The 15,415-nt window shown below is 64.9% G+C and overlaps 2 protein-coding genes across 2 annotated transcripts; both read left to right on the forward strand.

The window, feature by feature from the left end:
• Positions 1 to 163: 163 nt before the first annotated feature.
• Positions 164 to 10,597, forward strand: HCN3 (hyperpolarization activated cyclic nucleotide gated potassium channel 3). Its single transcript, XM_037370918.1, is given in 9 exon segments — positions 164 to 753; positions 3,400 to 3,829; positions 3,978 to 4,139; positions 4,603 to 4,821; positions 5,285 to 5,431; positions 5,536 to 5,776; positions 6,385 to 6,549; positions 7,101 to 8,161; positions 8,163 to 10,597. Coding segments are annotated over 9 exon segments (2,811 nt in total). The 5' UTR covers positions 164 to 442; the 3' UTR covers positions 8,238 to 10,597.
• A 2,127-nt stretch (positions 10,598 to 12,724) lies between these two features.
• On the forward strand, positions 12,725 to 15,339 carry FDPS (farnesyl diphosphate synthase). Its single transcript, XM_037371056.1, has 9 exons — positions 12,725 to 12,966; positions 13,042 to 13,182; positions 13,257 to 13,337; positions 13,438 to 13,560; positions 13,797 to 13,885; positions 14,159 to 14,231; positions 14,376 to 14,453; positions 14,532 to 14,666; positions 14,940 to 15,339. Exons 1-9 carry the CDS (start codon positions 12,829 to 12,831, stop codon positions 15,138 to 15,140), a joined length of 1,059 nt encoding a protein of 352 aa, XP_037226953.1. The 5' UTR covers positions 12,725 to 12,828; the 3' UTR covers positions 15,141 to 15,339.
• The last annotated feature ends 76 nt before the right edge of the window (positions 15,340 to 15,415 follow it).

Genomic DNA, 15,415 nt, shown 5'->3' on the forward strand with positions numbered 1-15,415 from the left:
CGCACGCACTCACGCACGCGCGTCACAAGGAGCGGAATCGAGGGGCGGGGCCAGGGGGGCGGGGCCGGGGCTGGGCGCTCCGCCCGCCCTGGCCCCCAGAGCCCCGCCCCTCCCCGCCCCGCCCGCCGCGGGGTCCCGCGCCGCCGCCGCCGCCGCCGCCGCCGCCGCCCGGGCCTCGCTGCTCGGCGCGCCACCGCTCTGGTGCCGGCGGTGCCTCCCCGCTGGCGGCGGGGCCCGGCCGCCGCGCCCGCGCCAGTGTGTGCGCAACAGGCGGGCGCCGGCGGAGCTGCGGGCGCCGGCGAAGGAGCGCGACCGGTGACCGAGAGGCCGGGGGCGGTGAGCGAGCGCCCGCCCGCCCGGGGCCGGGCATGTGCGGCGGGGCGGCGGGCAGGGCGCCCGGGCAAGGGCGTTTGAAGGAAACGTGAGGCGCGGCGGCGGCGGCATGGACGCGGCGCCGGGCCGGAGCCCCGAGCCGCCGGAGAAGCCGCCGGTGCTGGACGGGGAGGCGGCGAGGGCGCCCGCGGGGGCGGCGGGCGCGGACACGGCCTCGCCGGCGGCGGCGGAGCAGATCGTGGCGGAGGGCGAGGCGGCGGCGGCGGGCACGTTCGTGCAGCGGCAGCTCGGGGCCATGCTGCAGCCCGCCGTGAACAAGTTCTCGCTGCGCATGTTCGGCAGCCACCGGGCCGTGGAGATCGAGCGGCAGCGGGTGAAGTCGGCCGGCGCCTGGATCATCCACCCCTACAGCGACTTCAGGTGGGACCCGGGCCCCGCGCCCGCCCCGGCCCCGCCACCGCTGTCCGTGGTGCTGAGCGCGGCCCCGCCGCCGCCGCCCGTCGGGGCAACAAGTGACGGGCCCCGGGGCGCCGCCCCGGGCCGGGGAACGCGGCCGCCCCCCGCAGCCCGGCGAGCCCCCGCGGGGCACCGCCGCTGCCCGGGGCCGCGCAGCCCCTTCCCCAGGCTCTGCTCCCCGGCGTCGGCCCCACGGGCAGCGCAGGCAACTTTCTTCTGCCTCAGCCCCCCACGCGCCTCCGCGGCCCCGGGCCCTCGGGGCTCCCGCTGGGGTGGGGGCGGCCCCGCCGAACCGGGGACCTCCGCTGAACCGGCTCGGGGCGTGCGGCGGAGGCTGGGACTGCCTGACCGCCTCCTCGCACAGCCAACCCCCACCCCCCCCCCCGACCCCCACCCCACTCCCCCTTTTCTCGCTGCTGTTTTTAATTTCTTCGTCTGGCGAGGGGCCGCACCATCCCGACGGACCCCCGGGCTGCCCACAGAGCCTGCCCCGCACGGGCTCCATCCTGCCCCGCATGGGCTCCATCCCGCACGGGCTCCATCCCGCCCAGCATGGGCTCCATCCTGCCCACCACAGGCTCCAGCCCCCGGAGCTGGAGGAGGGCAGGGCACCCAGCGAGGAGCTGGGCCTGGCTGATGGTGTCACCGGGATCACAGGGAGAGCTCAGGGACAGATGATGTGGGAGGAACTGGGTGTCACGGGGATGTTGAGTCATATAGGGTGGGCTTTCTGTACGGGGGATGAAGCTGCCAGGCAGTCAGCTCCCACAGCAAGCTGTGACACCACTGATGTCCCCAGCCTGGCAAAGCACGCCAGAGCAGGGCCAACACCCGCCGCAGGTCCCCGGCACCTGTAGCCAGCTTCCCTCACTGCCGAGCCCCAACCTCTGCACACACCAGCTTCCCTGCGCTGCTCCAGCGCAATGCTGAGGGCTACAAGCCCTCCAAGCCCTTTTCCCAGGGAAGCTGCCCCAAAGTTTGTAAGCCTGAGCGTGGCTGGAGTGGCTTGTGCAACCGGTGACACAAAGTGAGCTGGCAGGTAAACAGCCGGTGGGGATTACACTGGTGTTTATCACATTATGGGGCTACATAAACGCCATTGGGATCAGGGCCCCACGTGTTCGGCCTGACACAGTAAAGGACAGGGCCTGCCCTGCAGGGCTTAAGCCTAAATCTGAGCAGAGAGCTGGGGGGGCTCAGGCAGCAGCGGGGGCAGGCAGCGTCCCCGCTCAGTGTGTGCCATTCCCCGGGGCACAGCGTGGGGCGGTGGGAGGTGACTGCTTGGCCAGGTCAGGCCCCTTCTGCTTTGGCTGGCGTTTGCTCGCCTGCCCCAGCAAACCTCAGACGTGGGCAAGAAGGTGTTAATTTCTGCGATGCTCCTGGGCCTTGCGCCCCCCCCCCTTCTCCCTGAAGGAGCCTTCAAGTAGTGCCATGACTTCTCTTCCCTCCTCTTCCCCATCACCTGCAGAAAGCCCCGTGGCACCCGTGCCCACCCAGGACGCAGAGTGGGAAATGCCAGCAGGCCTCGTGTCACCTGCAAAGGCCAGTTTGCATCCACAAGGCACCAGGAGTGCCCCGAGGTCACCTTTGGAGATTTGGGCCAATACCTACAACCAGGGCTGGGGCTAATGGAGGCACCTGAAGGTGGCCTCGCTTTTCCAGGCACCCATAAAGACTTTGAGCAGGGAGCCTGGGAGCCCACCAAACTGTTGCAGGAGCTGTCACAAACCTTGAGAAGGCATTGCATGCGGTTTTCCTGAAGAATGAAAACATCCCAGCGACATTTGCATGTGAATGGGGATGCTGAATTTCAAGGCATAACTAAACACGGCTGCTGCCCGGGTGCCTCTTGGCATCTCCTCCGCAGCCCCCAAGCCTGTCAGCTCTCGGAGAAAGGAGATGGATTTGAGGGTCCTGCAGGCCCAGGGCTGTGTAGCTGGTGAGCAGCCCCTTTGGGGTTATACCTGCTCCTTCCCCCTTTTGCGAGGGGATGCCACTCGTCTGTCCTTGCTTGGCTGCTGCCTGGCTCACCTGTCCTACAATCCTGACAGCCTCCCCGGTCCCCAAGCCCCCTGGCTGCCCCAGGAGCCTGGCACTCAGTTTGCATAACCAGCAAAGCTTATTGTAAATCCCGCTAAGCCAGCCCGGGTGGTGAGCAGCAGATGACAGGGAGCTCCAGGGAGCAAAGCCCACGTCCTCTGAGTTTTCCTCAGGGCGGATGTCAAGTTTGGGGCGGGGAGATACGTGTGCATGCACTGTCATGCCACGAGGAGAGGGAGGAGCGACAGCCAAGCTCCTGGAGCTACAGCCCGCTGTGCCTGCGCACACAGGGTGGCATTTGCTCCCCCAGAGCCTTGGCCCTGCTCTGCCTCCAGAGCCGGTGCAGAATCGCTCCTCTCCACACACACGTGCTTGCATGTGTCCCGGTCAAGCAGCAGGGTCTTCGTCATGTGTGTGAGCAGGCACGTGTGTGTGTGCCCTGAGTGCCTGGCTCTCCACGATGTGATGGACTCTCTAACTTTGAACTCGGGTTTGCCTTTTAACCGGTTGTGTCCTGCCTCTCCCCACTTCTCCCTGCCCCGCTCCATCCCCTGTGCTCCCTCCCTGCAGGTTTTACTGGGACCTCATCATGCTGCTCCTGATGGTGGGGAATTTGATCATTCTGCCTGTGGGCATCACCTTCTTCAAGGATGAGAACACCCCTCCCTGGATCGTTTTCAATGTGCTTTCGGACACTTTCTTCTTGGCTGACCTGGTGCTGAACTTCCGGACAGGCATTGTGGTGGAGGACAACACAGAGATCATCCTTGACCCTCACACCATCAAAATGAAGTACTTGAAGAGCTGGTTCCTGGTTGACTTCATCTCCTCCATCCCTGTTGACTACATCTTTCTCATTGTTGACCTGGAGACCCAGGTGGATTCTGATGTCTACAAGACAGCCCGGGCCTTGCGCATCGTCCGCTTCACCAAGATCCTCAGCCTGCTGCGCCTGCTGCGCCTCTCACGCCTCATCCGCTACATCCACCAGTGGGAAGAGGTGAGAACCACTTGGGGGTCCAAGGTCAGGGTCTCAGGCCAGCTCAGGGATCCCTGGCTGTGGGGTACAGCCAGCTGAAGGGGAGGGGTTCAGAGGGCTGTTCTGGCCAAAGAGTTTCTCTTTAGCTCCTCTCCTGTCTCTTCCCCAGATCTTCCATATGACATACGACCTGGCCAGTGCTGTGGTGAGGATCTTCAACCTCATTGGCATGATGCTGCTGCTGTGTCACTGGGATGGCTGCCTGCAGTTCCTGGTGCCCATGCTGCAAGACTTCCCGCGGGACTGCTGGGTCTCCATGAACCAAATGGTGGTGAGTGCTCCGGGCACTACCTGGGAGAGGGGGGGCAGGTTGGGGGAGAGGAGAGGATTTGGTTACGCATGTCGTACTCTGAGGCTGGATCCATGTGCTGCGGAGCAGCGTCTCTCTGGCCACAGCCCTGCAACAGCAGTTTGGGTGAAGGGAATCTCTGCATCACCTTCCCTGCTCAGCCCATCGTGTCAGCGCAGCCAGGGGAATCCCTCGGGCCCTGCCAGGAGGGAACGGGGCAGGGGGGCTTCTGCCTCCTCCCCAGCACAGGGGCCGGTGCAGGCTCAGGGCTTTGCACAATCCCCAGTGCCTCCTCCTGGAGCAGAGCTCTGCACTTTGGGCTCGGACACATCAGAAACCTTTTTCTTGCTGGGGCTCTGGATTCCTTGGAGAGTGGGAACTGGAGTATTCATCCCAGCAGCTCCTTCCAGCAGAGCCCCCAGAACTGCTGTTCGCTTGTCTGCAGAACGACTCCTGGGGGAAGCAGTACTCGCACGCCCTGTTCAAGGCCATGAGCCACATGCTCTGCATTGGCTACGGTCAGCAGGCACCTGAGGGCATGACTGACGTCTGGCTTACGATGCTGAGCATGATTGTGGGGGCCACCTGCTACGCCATGTTCATCGGCCATGCCACCGCCCTCATCCAGTCTCTGGACTCGTCCCGGCGCCAGTACCAGGAGAAGGTCAGCAGGGTGGGGTAGGGAATGCCTGGGTACTTGGGAAAGACGCCGTGGCACGAGTGGGTCCAGCTCCAGAGCCAGCTCAGTGGCTCTGGAACCTGCAGATTCCTGCCCTGATCTATACCCTTGCCACTCACCTGGGGGGCAGGGTGTGTGTGTGTCAGGATGCCCGTATGGATAGAGACACCCCAGTCGTGATGCTGGGGTTCACCCTAGTGTAGTGAGGCCCTGTCCTGGCCTCTGCTTTGGGACCCTCTGCATCCTGAGTGCATGGGGGTCCCATCCTTGGCCTCAGAGGTGGCCTTTGGGACAGGGCCCTTGAGCGGGTGTGCCTGGATCCCAGCTCCAGCAGCAGATGCTTCTCACTGCCCAGGAGAGAGGAGGCCTTGGCTGGCTGTGCCACTGGCCTCCGGCACGTGCAGCTTGTTTCAGCGCAGCCCTGTGTGGCTCTGCCCTGTCCCCACAGTACAAGCAAGTGGAGCAGTACATGTCATTCCACAAGCTGCCTGGGGACACGCGCCAGCGCATCCATGAGTACTACGAGCACCGCTACCAGGGCAAGATGTTTGATGAGGAGAACATCCTGGGGGAGCTCAATGAGCCGCTCAAAGAGGTATGGGCAGGCACCCCAGTGCTGGGGACTTGAGGGAGTGGGGGCCAGTGCTTGCTGGGGTCAGGCTTGGTGATGTCTCTGCTGACCTGCTCCTCACCCCACAGGAGATCATCAACTTCAACTGCCGCAACCTGGTGGCCAACATGCCCCTGTTTGCTAACGCAGACCCCAACTTTGTGACGGCCATGCTGACCAAGCTGCGCTTTGAGGTCTTCCAGCCTGGGGACTTCATCATCCGTGAGGGCACCGTAGGCAAAAAGATGTACTTCATCCAGCACGGGGTGGTCAGCATCCTCACCAAGGGCAACAAGGAGACAAAGCTGTCTGATGGCTCCTACTTTGGGGGTGAGGCTGGGCTGGGACACCTGGAGAGCAGAGGGGAGTGCGAGCTGTTTGGGGGGCAGGAGCTGGGGCATCGTGATATTTCTGCCTGCTGCACCCTCTGCCCAACCCCTCTTGCCCATTGGCATCCCCATCGCACTGGGCTCAGCAGTCCGCCGCGCCTGTTCTGACAGGGGACCTTGTCCAGCAAACAGAATCAGAGGGACCAGCAGGCAGAGCCCTGAATTCTGGCTGGCTTGGGCAGGGGGGGCATCCACCCACCCCCACCGCTGGCTGGAGAGGAGGGTGGCATAGAGCAGAGCATCTGAGCCAGTGTATAGGCTACAAGCACAGGTTTGGGAGAGGAGCGGGCTGGGCAATCACAGCAGTCGCACCCAGGGGTGTCTCCATGGTCAGGGGAGGGAGGAAGAGGCTGTGCCTGGCTGCGGGCACGGCCGTGGCTGTCCACACTCCCAGGTCTGCCCCACCTCACGGGTCATGCCCTGCTTCTGTGCAGGCTGTGTGAGTGCCGGGAGGTCCTGTCCCCGCTCTGGCTGCTGTTGTCTGGGGAAGCTGTTGGGAACGGGATGGATGGCTGCATCACCCTGACACCCATATCTGTCTCCCTGCAGAGATCTGCCTGCTGACGCGGGGCAGGCGGACAGCCAGTGTGCGAGCTGACACCTACTGCCGCCTCTACTCTTTGTCAGTGGATAATTTCAATGAGGTGCTGGAGGAGTATCCCATGATGCGCAGGGCCTTTGAGACGGTGGCCATGGACCGGCTGGACCGCATAGGTGAGGAGCACCCTCTGGGCCCAGCACAGCTGCCTCTGTGCCATGGCACCCCAGCCCTGTGGGTGATGGCATCACACACTCCATGGTGATGGCATCCCAGACTTCACGGTCATGGCACCCCAGCCTGATGGATGCCCAGTAATGAGGATGAGGGGGAGCACAGGGAAGGAGCCTGCCCCCAGGCTCCCTCTTTCTTCCCAGGAAATAGCTGGAGAATGCTGTATGACAGACTTCCCAGGGGGCTGTCGCCTTACCACCCCCCCCCCCCCCCCCCGTTTATACTGTCTGGCACTGGCCAGCTGCTTGTCCTCACCCCCCATTGCCTGTGGAGAACAAGCAGGACCACAGCCCCCAGCCTGGAGCCTTTGGAACCAGGATTCCTCGATTTTGTCCCTGTTTCTCCTTCTGCTGCAGCCTAGACCCTCCCCAGGGTGTTGCTTCCCTTTGGCACCAGTGAGGTTTTACTTCCCTTCGCCGCTGCCACCCTGCCCTCCCCAGTGCCCCTGAGAGCCAGTGCTCCCAGGGTGGGTGACACTGCTGCCTCCTTCCAGGGAAGAAGAACTCCATTTTGCTCCGCAAGCGAGCCGAACACAGCTCGGGGCCCATGAACAATGAGATGATCCAGCAGATCGTGAAGCACGACCAGGACATGGCTCACAACATCCAGGACCTGCAGCAGATGGCGATGGGCCGGGAGCTGAGCGGCAAGCCGGTGATCTGGGAGCCGCTGGTGCACGCGCCCCTGCAGACGGCTGCTGCGACCACCAACGTGGCCATTGCCTTGACCCACCAGCACAGCCTGCAGGCCCACATCTTCCTGCCGCCCTCCTCCATCTCCAGTCCGCTCTCTCCTGAGGCCACCCTGCTCACCAAGCAGGTGCGCAGGTCCCAGCCCAGCCTGGGGGGCTCCCGGCCCTCCTCCATGAGCTCCCCATCGGGGGCGCAGTCCCACCTCCAGACGCCCACCGCTGGTTCACCTTCCTCCCCCATGGTGCAGTCCCAGGCACCCCTGGAGAGCGGGGGGCAGAGACCGAGCGCTGGGGCACCGCGCACGGCGCAGAAGGGGGAGCCGCCAGCAGCAGCCAAGCAGCCCCTCGCCGGCCCCCAGCCCCAGCTCTCCAAGTCCCGCGGCGCCTCAGTCTCCACCTCCCTGCTGCAGCAAGCAGCGGGGGCTCCATCCCCCAGCTCGGAGCAGGCGCTGCCGTCGGGGAGAACGCTCCACTACAGCCTGTCCCGAGCCACCGGCTCCCACATCTCTCTTCTGATGCAGCCTCAGCAGCTGGTGAAGCACAGGAGCATCCAGGGCTTGCCAGTGGGGCGGCTCACCCACGATGTCCGGCTCCTCTCCGCCTCCCAGCCTTCCCTTCCCAATAAAGTGGCCCAGCAAGCTGATGTGGGCTCCTTGCAGCAGGGCAGGAAATCTGCCGGGAACCTGGCCCGCAGATCCTCTCCCTCAGTAGCCGGACTCCTTGCCAAGCCATGTCCGGCGATGCCAGGCCAGCCAGCACACTCGCAGCAGATGCCTTCAGGATCGCTGGCGCAACCCAGCCGCTCCGTGGCGGGAACATCCAGCCCGCAGTCCCCGGTCTCCACGTCCCGGCAGGCAGCAGGTCCCCCCCCGCAAGGGCTCCGTGGCCTTCAGCCCCGAGGTGGAAACAGGGAAGCCCAAACTCCCATCAAACATGTGAGTCCCCGGCGGCACCCGTGCGCAGGCAGGAGGGACCCAGCACCCCGGCGGCGGAGGCGGGAGAGGCAGAGCACCTGGTGAAGGACCCCAGCCCCAGCTGCGTCGGAGGGCAGGCGAGGTGAGGGGCAGCACCCGGGGCCATGGGCTGGCTGCTGCGGGCATGGGGGCACAGCAGGGACGGGTGCGGGGCAGCACCAGAGCTGGTCCAGCTGGATGAGGAGGGGGCTCTTCTGACTGCCCCAAGGAGGGGACCCTGCCCAGGCTCTCCCCTCCTTGCTCCACCACCATCGGTCCTGAGCCCTGCTCTCCTCCTGGAGGCAACAGGATGGGTCAGAGCCCTCACCCAAATGCCAGCCGCCCTGGGGAGCCTGGCTCCCCGCAGCTGCTCCGCGGGGGCCAGACCCTCGCGCCCCACAGCCTCCCCCTGGGGCCGGTGCTGGCAGCTCCTCTGTTTTCCTCTCTCACCGCCGCACGCCCACCTTGATCCCCAGCAAGCTCTGCCCAGCACCTTCGCTTTTTGGGGGAGGAGAAAGGGGCAGCCCCCCGGGACCCACAGCTGAGATTTGGGGGGGCTGGAGCCCACGGTGGGGGTCTCCCTGGAAAGAGAGCGTGGGTACCCAGGGGCAGCAGGGGCCAGGTCCCCCCTCCCTGAGGCCCTGGCAGGTCCTGTGGGCTGTGGTGCCAGGACCTTGGAGGGGTATGGGACAGGGTCCCCCAGTGTGACGAGTGCCGAGTGGGGGAGCCGGGGTCAGAAGCGTCTCCCACTGAGCAGCCCCCAGGTGGCTCTCCCAGCTTGGGGGAGCATCTTGCCTCAGAGGTGCTCGGTCCCCCTGGGGTTGGGATGTGCCTCTGGGCAGGGCTGTGCCCCACACCTGGGTGCTGTGGCCTGGACCCTCACCATGCTCTGGCAAAGGGGGCAGCCTGGGGTGTGTGTGGGGGGGCAGCCCAAGGGTGACCCCACTGCCTGCGGCTCTGGGAGATGCTCAGAGGGGGCAGCCCAGGGGTGACCCCACTGCCTGCGGCTCTGGGAGATGCTCAGAGGGGGCAGCCCAAGGGTGACCCCACTGCCTGCGGCTCTGGGAGATGCTCAGAGGGGGCAGCCCAGGGGTGACCCCACTGCCTGCGGCTCCAGGAGATGCTCAGCATGGGCTCTGCTCCCCCCTGCCCTGCATTGCGGTCCTGTTTCCAGACTGCCTGGAGATGCCGGTCACCAGTGCCACAGAGAGCAAAAGGTTGTCACAAAGAGTTGCCAACCTGGGCAGCGCCTGGGTGATGTGCGAGGCCGTGGGGCTGCCTCCCCTTGCCCTCCTGGGTCTCCTTGTGGGAAGGCAGCAGCCCGGGGTCCCCGCAGCCGACCCACATTGCCCCTCCAGAGCCAGTAGTCAGCAATGTGTGTTCGAATCGTGGCTCTGCCGAGCAGCTGAGCCCTGCTTACAGTGTCGCTTTGGGCCAACCGTGTTAACAGTCCTGGTTAGAGTAGTGTCCCCTCCCAACCCTGCCGCGCTGTGCAAGCTGCTTCCCACTCCCGGAGTCAGGACCCGTGGCTTGTAGTCATGCTCTGGGGCTTGGCTGCCGCTGCGCGGGGCCCGCCAGACCCCCGGTGCAGCAGGTGAGGGTCTTGTTCCATGCGGTACTTCTCAAAGTGAAGTCTTCAGTTCTCCCCCTTCGTGTTTTGGGATGTCGGGACCAGTCCAGACTGCAGGGCTGCTCGGGGAGCCCAGCCTGCGGGGCACAAGCGTGTCCGGCAGAGGAGATGTCCAACACTGCCTTTTTTTTTTTTCACAGACTTCAACTCCCCTTCCCCACCCGCCCCCACGTCCCGCTCCATCCCCATGGTCCGTGTCTCCCCTGCAGCCCCTCGGGAAGGGGTCTGCAGCTGGGCCGCATAGTCAGACATTCCCGGGCTGTGTTTACACTGCGTGATGTAGATGTTTTAGCCGTCATCCTAGGTGTCCCCTGCAGAGCATGTGGGCCAGCTCGGACGGCACCGCACGGCTCTGCTTCTGCCAGCTCACCACCGGTGCTGCCCGCGCTGCAGCCCCGTGGCAGGAGCCAGAGCCACCCTGTGCTCCGGTCGCCGCCGTGGCAGACCCCTTCCACGAGCCACGGTGGCCCCAGCGCCCCATCCCAGTGGGGAGGCAAGAGGGGGCGGCCGGAGGGGCCGGGGATGCTGGCCGCGCGCGTGTCTCCGCAGCGTGCGTGGGCGCAAGTCTAGCCACCAAAGACCACGATCCTTCACTCTTGCACTCACGGCAGTCGATGTACAGAGCTTGTAGTTTTCATATCGCAGAGAATTTAAAAGCGTTTTTTTATTTTTGGTTGTTGTACATAATGGATTTAAATAATAAAGAGAGATTCTGAGCTGGTCTGGGGGAGTCTCCTTCGGCGCTGGCCGCCGGCACTCCCAGCACCCTGCCTACAGGGATGGGACAGGTCAGGGGGCCACACTGCTGACCCCCTCCTGATTAAAAGCCGGATCTGATCCCGGCCCTCTGCAGAGGCAGGAGCATCCGGAGCATCCTTGGCTTCGCAGGCAAGGGGCCTCTCCCCAGCCTCACCAAGCCGGGTAGCACAGTGGGAGCCCAAAGGCAACAGGTCCCCTCCTGCCCACCCCTGTCCCTTTAGGCTCCGGGGAGATTAATGTTTAATCTTTGGTTATTTTCCCCTTCCATCTCCCTTCCCTTTATTAACCAGCGGGGAGGGGGAGGTTCGGTACTGCCTGATTGCAGAGCAGGCTCTAGGCATTAACTAGATTAAATGAAGGTCAGGCAGCATGAGACGGGCTGGGGTGCTCCTGCCACGGCAGCTGGGGCGCTCGCTGCGCACAGCCCCAAGCGGCACTGCGGCACAGCTCTGGGGGCACAGCTGCCCCCCCAGCACCATGGGCATGGCATGGGCAGGGTGCGAGCAGAGGGGGCCACCCCGCTGTGTCCCCCCACCAGCAGCCCCACCCGGGGGGCTACATCGCTGGGGCAGCCCCTGCCCGCAGGGCACCGGTGGCGGCCCCACCGGCAGCAAGAATTAGGCTCTGTGACACATGGTGAGATCAGAGCTGATTAACGGTTTCTTTCTAATTTGATTATTTTAGATTACACCAAAGTCAGCCCTGATTAAGAGCGCATGTTGGCTAACAGTTCCCTGTCCCAGCATCCTGGGCCTGGCTCTGCCGGGCTAGCAAGCCGCCTGGCCAGCCAGCTACCCAGCCAGCGAGCCACCCGGCTGGCCAGCCATGCAGCAGAGCACACGAGGCTGCTGGACACAAAAGGAGCATTTTCTTGGAAATACAATCCCAGCCTGCATGTGTGATGCCCGGCCACGATTCGCCCCCTGCCCGCAGTGCCCGGCTGCTCGGGCAGTGATGTGGCTGGCGCTGGGGAGGGGGCAAAGGCAGCTGGGGCTGCCGCAGGGCAGAGCAGCCCCCACGCTGGGGTGGGGGGCACAGCTTAGCACTGGGGCCGGCAGCCTGGCCCCCCGCTCTGCGAGGGCACCCAGCCGCAGCATGGGGGGATTCTGCCCAAGCCCCCGTGTCCTGGCTGCGGCAATGGCGGGTGGAGGATTTAGCAGGCAACAAGGCAGAGATTAATTAAACCGGGTTTAACTGAGATTAGAGGATTAGGGTGGATAAACGAGAGATTGCCAATCAGCAGCCTGGGCACGGGAATGGAGCTGGGAGGCCCCCGCAGAGCTGCGCCCACCCCACGAGTCCTTGGCCCAGTGGGGTGACAGCTGCGGGGATGGCGGGGTGCCAGGGACCCCCGGCACCCAGGGTCTCACCCACACGCAGCAGCATGTGCTGCCCCCCCTTCACCACCCGCCCTGGCATCTGCCTCCCCATTACCCCGCAGTGTCCCGTTCCCCCGCACAGCACCCCTGCACCCCCCGCTCCCCTGCACCCCCAGCTGCACAGCACCCCCATTACCCTGCACAGAACTCCTGCACCCCCCAGCTACACAGCACCCTTGCATCCCCATTACACTGCACAGCACCCCAGTACCCCCCCGCTGCACAGCACCCTCATCACATTGCCCAGCATCCCTGCACCCCATCCCCTGCACAGCACCCCTGCACCCTATACCCCGCACAGCACCCCCCAGCTGCACAGCACCCCATCAAGTTGTACAGCACCCCCGCCGCACAGCACCCCTGCACCCCCTGCCCCGCACTGCACCCCCATCCACCGCGTAGCACCGCCCCGCGCCCCCGCCGCGCCCCGCCCCGCCGCGCCCCCGCGCCCCGCCAGGCGCTGGTTCCATTCGCCCTCTCGGCCAATCCGCCCGCTCAGCCCCGCCCCCCCCGCGCTCCTACTGGCTCAGCTCCCTTGGGCTCATCCTCATACGATGGAGCGGGCCAATGAGCGCGGGCGCCAGCCCTGGCCCGCGGCCGGCTCCGCCCCCGCGCGGGGCACGCCGGGAGCCGCAGTCCGGCGTCGGCGAGATGGCGCCTGCCCCTGCGGGCCCGCACTACGCGCCCCGGCGGGCCCCGCGGCCAGGCGGGGCGGGGCGGCGGGGCCCGGGGCGGAGCGGCGGCCTGGGGTGCCCGCGGTGCCCGGGGCACTGCGCGGCAGCGGCGGCAGGGCCGCGCTCTCGGTCACCATGAGCGGCAGCGGGGCGCGGGGCGCGGCGGCCGAGCGGGAGGAGTTCCTGGCCTTCTTCCCCCAGATCGTCCGCGACCTGACGGAGGGTGGCCTGCGGCACCCGGAGGTTGGCGACGCCGTGGCCCGGCTGAAGGAGGTGAGGGCGGCCCCGGCGGTCAGGGCCCGGCGGGGGGCCCGGGGCCGCCCGCTGCACGCTGCTCTCTGCCCGCAGGTGCTGGAGTACAACGCGCCGGGCGGGAAGTGCAACCGCGGGCTGACGGTGCTGGCGGCCTTCCACGAGCTGGCGGCCCCGGAGCAGCGGGACCCCGAGAGCCTCCGCTGCGCCCTGGCCGTCGGCTGGTGCATCGAGCTGGTGAGCACCGGGGCGGCCGGGGGCCCGCGGGGGTGTGCCAGGTGGCCCCCGCCCCCTGACCCGGTCTCCTGCAGTTCCAGGCCTTTTTCTTGGTGGCCGACGACATCATGGATGCATCCCTCACACGCCGGGGGCAGCTCTGCTGGTACAAGAAGGTGAGGGCGGTCAGGAGGCCCCTGAGTGTGGGGGGAGTGCAAGGGGGGTGTCCTGTGGGGTCAGGGTGTTTTGTGACACCTCCCTGCCCTCCCGCTGCAGGAGGGGATCGGGCTGGATGCCATCAACGATGCCTTCCTCCTTGAGTCGTCCGTCTACAGGCTGCTGAAGAAGTACTGCGGGGAGCGCCCCTACTACCTGCACCTGCTGGAGCTCTTCTTGCACGTGAGCCTGGCCCCTGCACCCCCTTCCCACAGAATTCCCTTTGGGTCATCTCTGGATCTTGGATGGCATGTGGATCTCTTTCCGTTCCTTAAGTTCCTGGGCATCCTGCCAGACATGCCACCCTTCCTTCAGACTCTGAGAGGAGCCAAAATGGATGGGTCTTGGGTTTGGGATTGTCACTGCGCTGGTGGGACTTCCCTGGGGGACTGTGAATAAAGCCTTTTTTCCTTCTTCAGACTGGCTACCAGACTGAGCTCGGGCAGATGCTGGACCTCATCACTGCTCCTGTTTCCCGGGTGGATTTGAATCGCTTCAGTGAGCAGAGGTAAAGACACGGAAGGGCACAGAGATGCCAGCCCCGCTGTGGCCGGGCGGCTCTGCTTGCAGTCCCTTCCAGGCTCTGTAAGAGAGACAACGGCTTGCTGAAACGCTGCTGTTGCCTCCCAGGCTTTGCAGGGCAAGCCTTGCTCGCGCTGGCAGAGCGTGGGGGCTGGTTTGGAGGGAGATGCTGCTCTTCTCCTGCTGGCCCTGAGCTGCAGAGCCCTGATGGGAGGGGAAGGCCTGGGCTTTGTCACCGAGCGTGGTTCCTCTGCCACAGGTATAAGGCAATTGTTAAGTACAAGACGGCATTCTACTCCTTCTACCTGCCTGTGGCTGCTGCCATGTACATGGTGAGTTTTATAGAAACAGCCTCAGGAGGGGCCTAACCTTCCTGAGGTATGAGGCTGAGGAGGAAGGCAGGGGGGTTGGGAGACTGGAGCAGTGATGGTGGAAGGCAGGGACTGGAAGGCTTTATTTCTTCCCCCCCTCCTCAGACTGGTATTGACAGTAAGGAGGAGCATGACAATGCCAAAGCGATCTTGCTGGAGATGGGTGAATTCTTTCAGATCCAGGTAAGAGATGGCTCTCTGTCCCTCAGTGCTTTTGCAGGACGCTGGTTGTGGTGCTCACCTGTTGCCATCTTTGTCCAGGATGATTACCTGGACTGCTATGGGGACCCGGAGCTGACGGGGAAGGTTGGCACTGATATCCAGGACAACAAGTGCAGCTGGCTGGTGGTGGAGTGTTTGCGTCGGGTCACACCAGACCAGAGGCAGATCCTGGAGGTAATGCCACCAGGCTTGCTGTCCCCTGCAAGGGGGGAGAGGTGGTGTGGGCTCCCCCCCTGAGGGTGGGGTGTGGAGGGAGCGTAGTGCCCTAAGGTACACCTGAAAAGCCACCTGCCACCCTGCGTAGCTGCGCTGTGCCGCTGCCTGCCTGGGAGGAGGGTCGGGGGTTGTGGTTAGTAGGAGGAGACAATGAGAAGGTGACTCCTGCTACTCTTCGAACAAGCGGCTCTGGCAGCGGCTTCCACCTGACTTGTTCTGGTGTTTTCTCAGGAGAACTATGGCTGTAAGGAGCCCGAGAAGGTGGCAAAGGTGAAGGAGCTCTACGATACCCTGGGCATGAGGGCTGCTTTTCAGGAGTACGAGGAGAAGAGCTATCAGCGCCTGCAGGAACTGATCGAAAAGCACGCCAACCGCCTGCCCAGGGAGATCTTCCTTGGCTTAGCTCGGAAGATTTACAAGCGGCAGAAGTGATGGTGGGCCTGGCTTGGGACGGAGAGGGCCCGGGGGGCGGTTTGCCCCCTTGCCTGGAGCTGTTCCCTGCCCGCCCCGCCCCCGCGGGTCTCCTGCCCCGGGCAGGGGTCCGGGTGCAGCTTGTGGTCGGTGTGATGGGGCTGGGGGGCTGTAGGTCACCGCCAGCCTTTGTGTCAATAAACATAAGTTATTGCGGGTGCGTCGCTGCCGGGTGTTGCGGGGGCCGGGGCGGGAGGTGGTGCCAGCCCCGCGGCGGTCCCGGGGGCGGTCCGGGC

This window comes from Falco rusticolus, chromosome 19 (assembly GCF_015220075.1).
Source record: "Falco rusticolus isolate bFalRus1 chromosome 19, bFalRus1.pri, whole genome shotgun sequence".
Classification (NCBI taxonomy): domain Eukaryota; kingdom Metazoa; phylum Chordata; class Aves; order Falconiformes; family Falconidae; genus Falco; species Falco rusticolus.

What these genes read in the sequence shown, in the direction of transcription:
- FDPS (XM_037371056.1), top strand. Translation starts at nt 12,829, where the DNA reads ATGAGCGGCAGCGGGGCGCGGGGCGCGGCGGCCGAGCGGGAGGAGTTC. An exon ending in TGCTGGAGCTCTTCTTGCAC is followed by an intron (nt 13,561 to 13,796) that starts GTGAGCCTGGCC and finishes TTCCTTCTTCAG; the next exon opens with ACTGGCTACCAGACTGAGCT. An exon ending in GTGAATTCTTTCAGATCCAG is followed by an intron (nt 14,454 to 14,531) that starts GTAAGAGATGGC and finishes ATCTTTGTCCAG; the next exon opens with GATGATTACCTGGACTGCTA.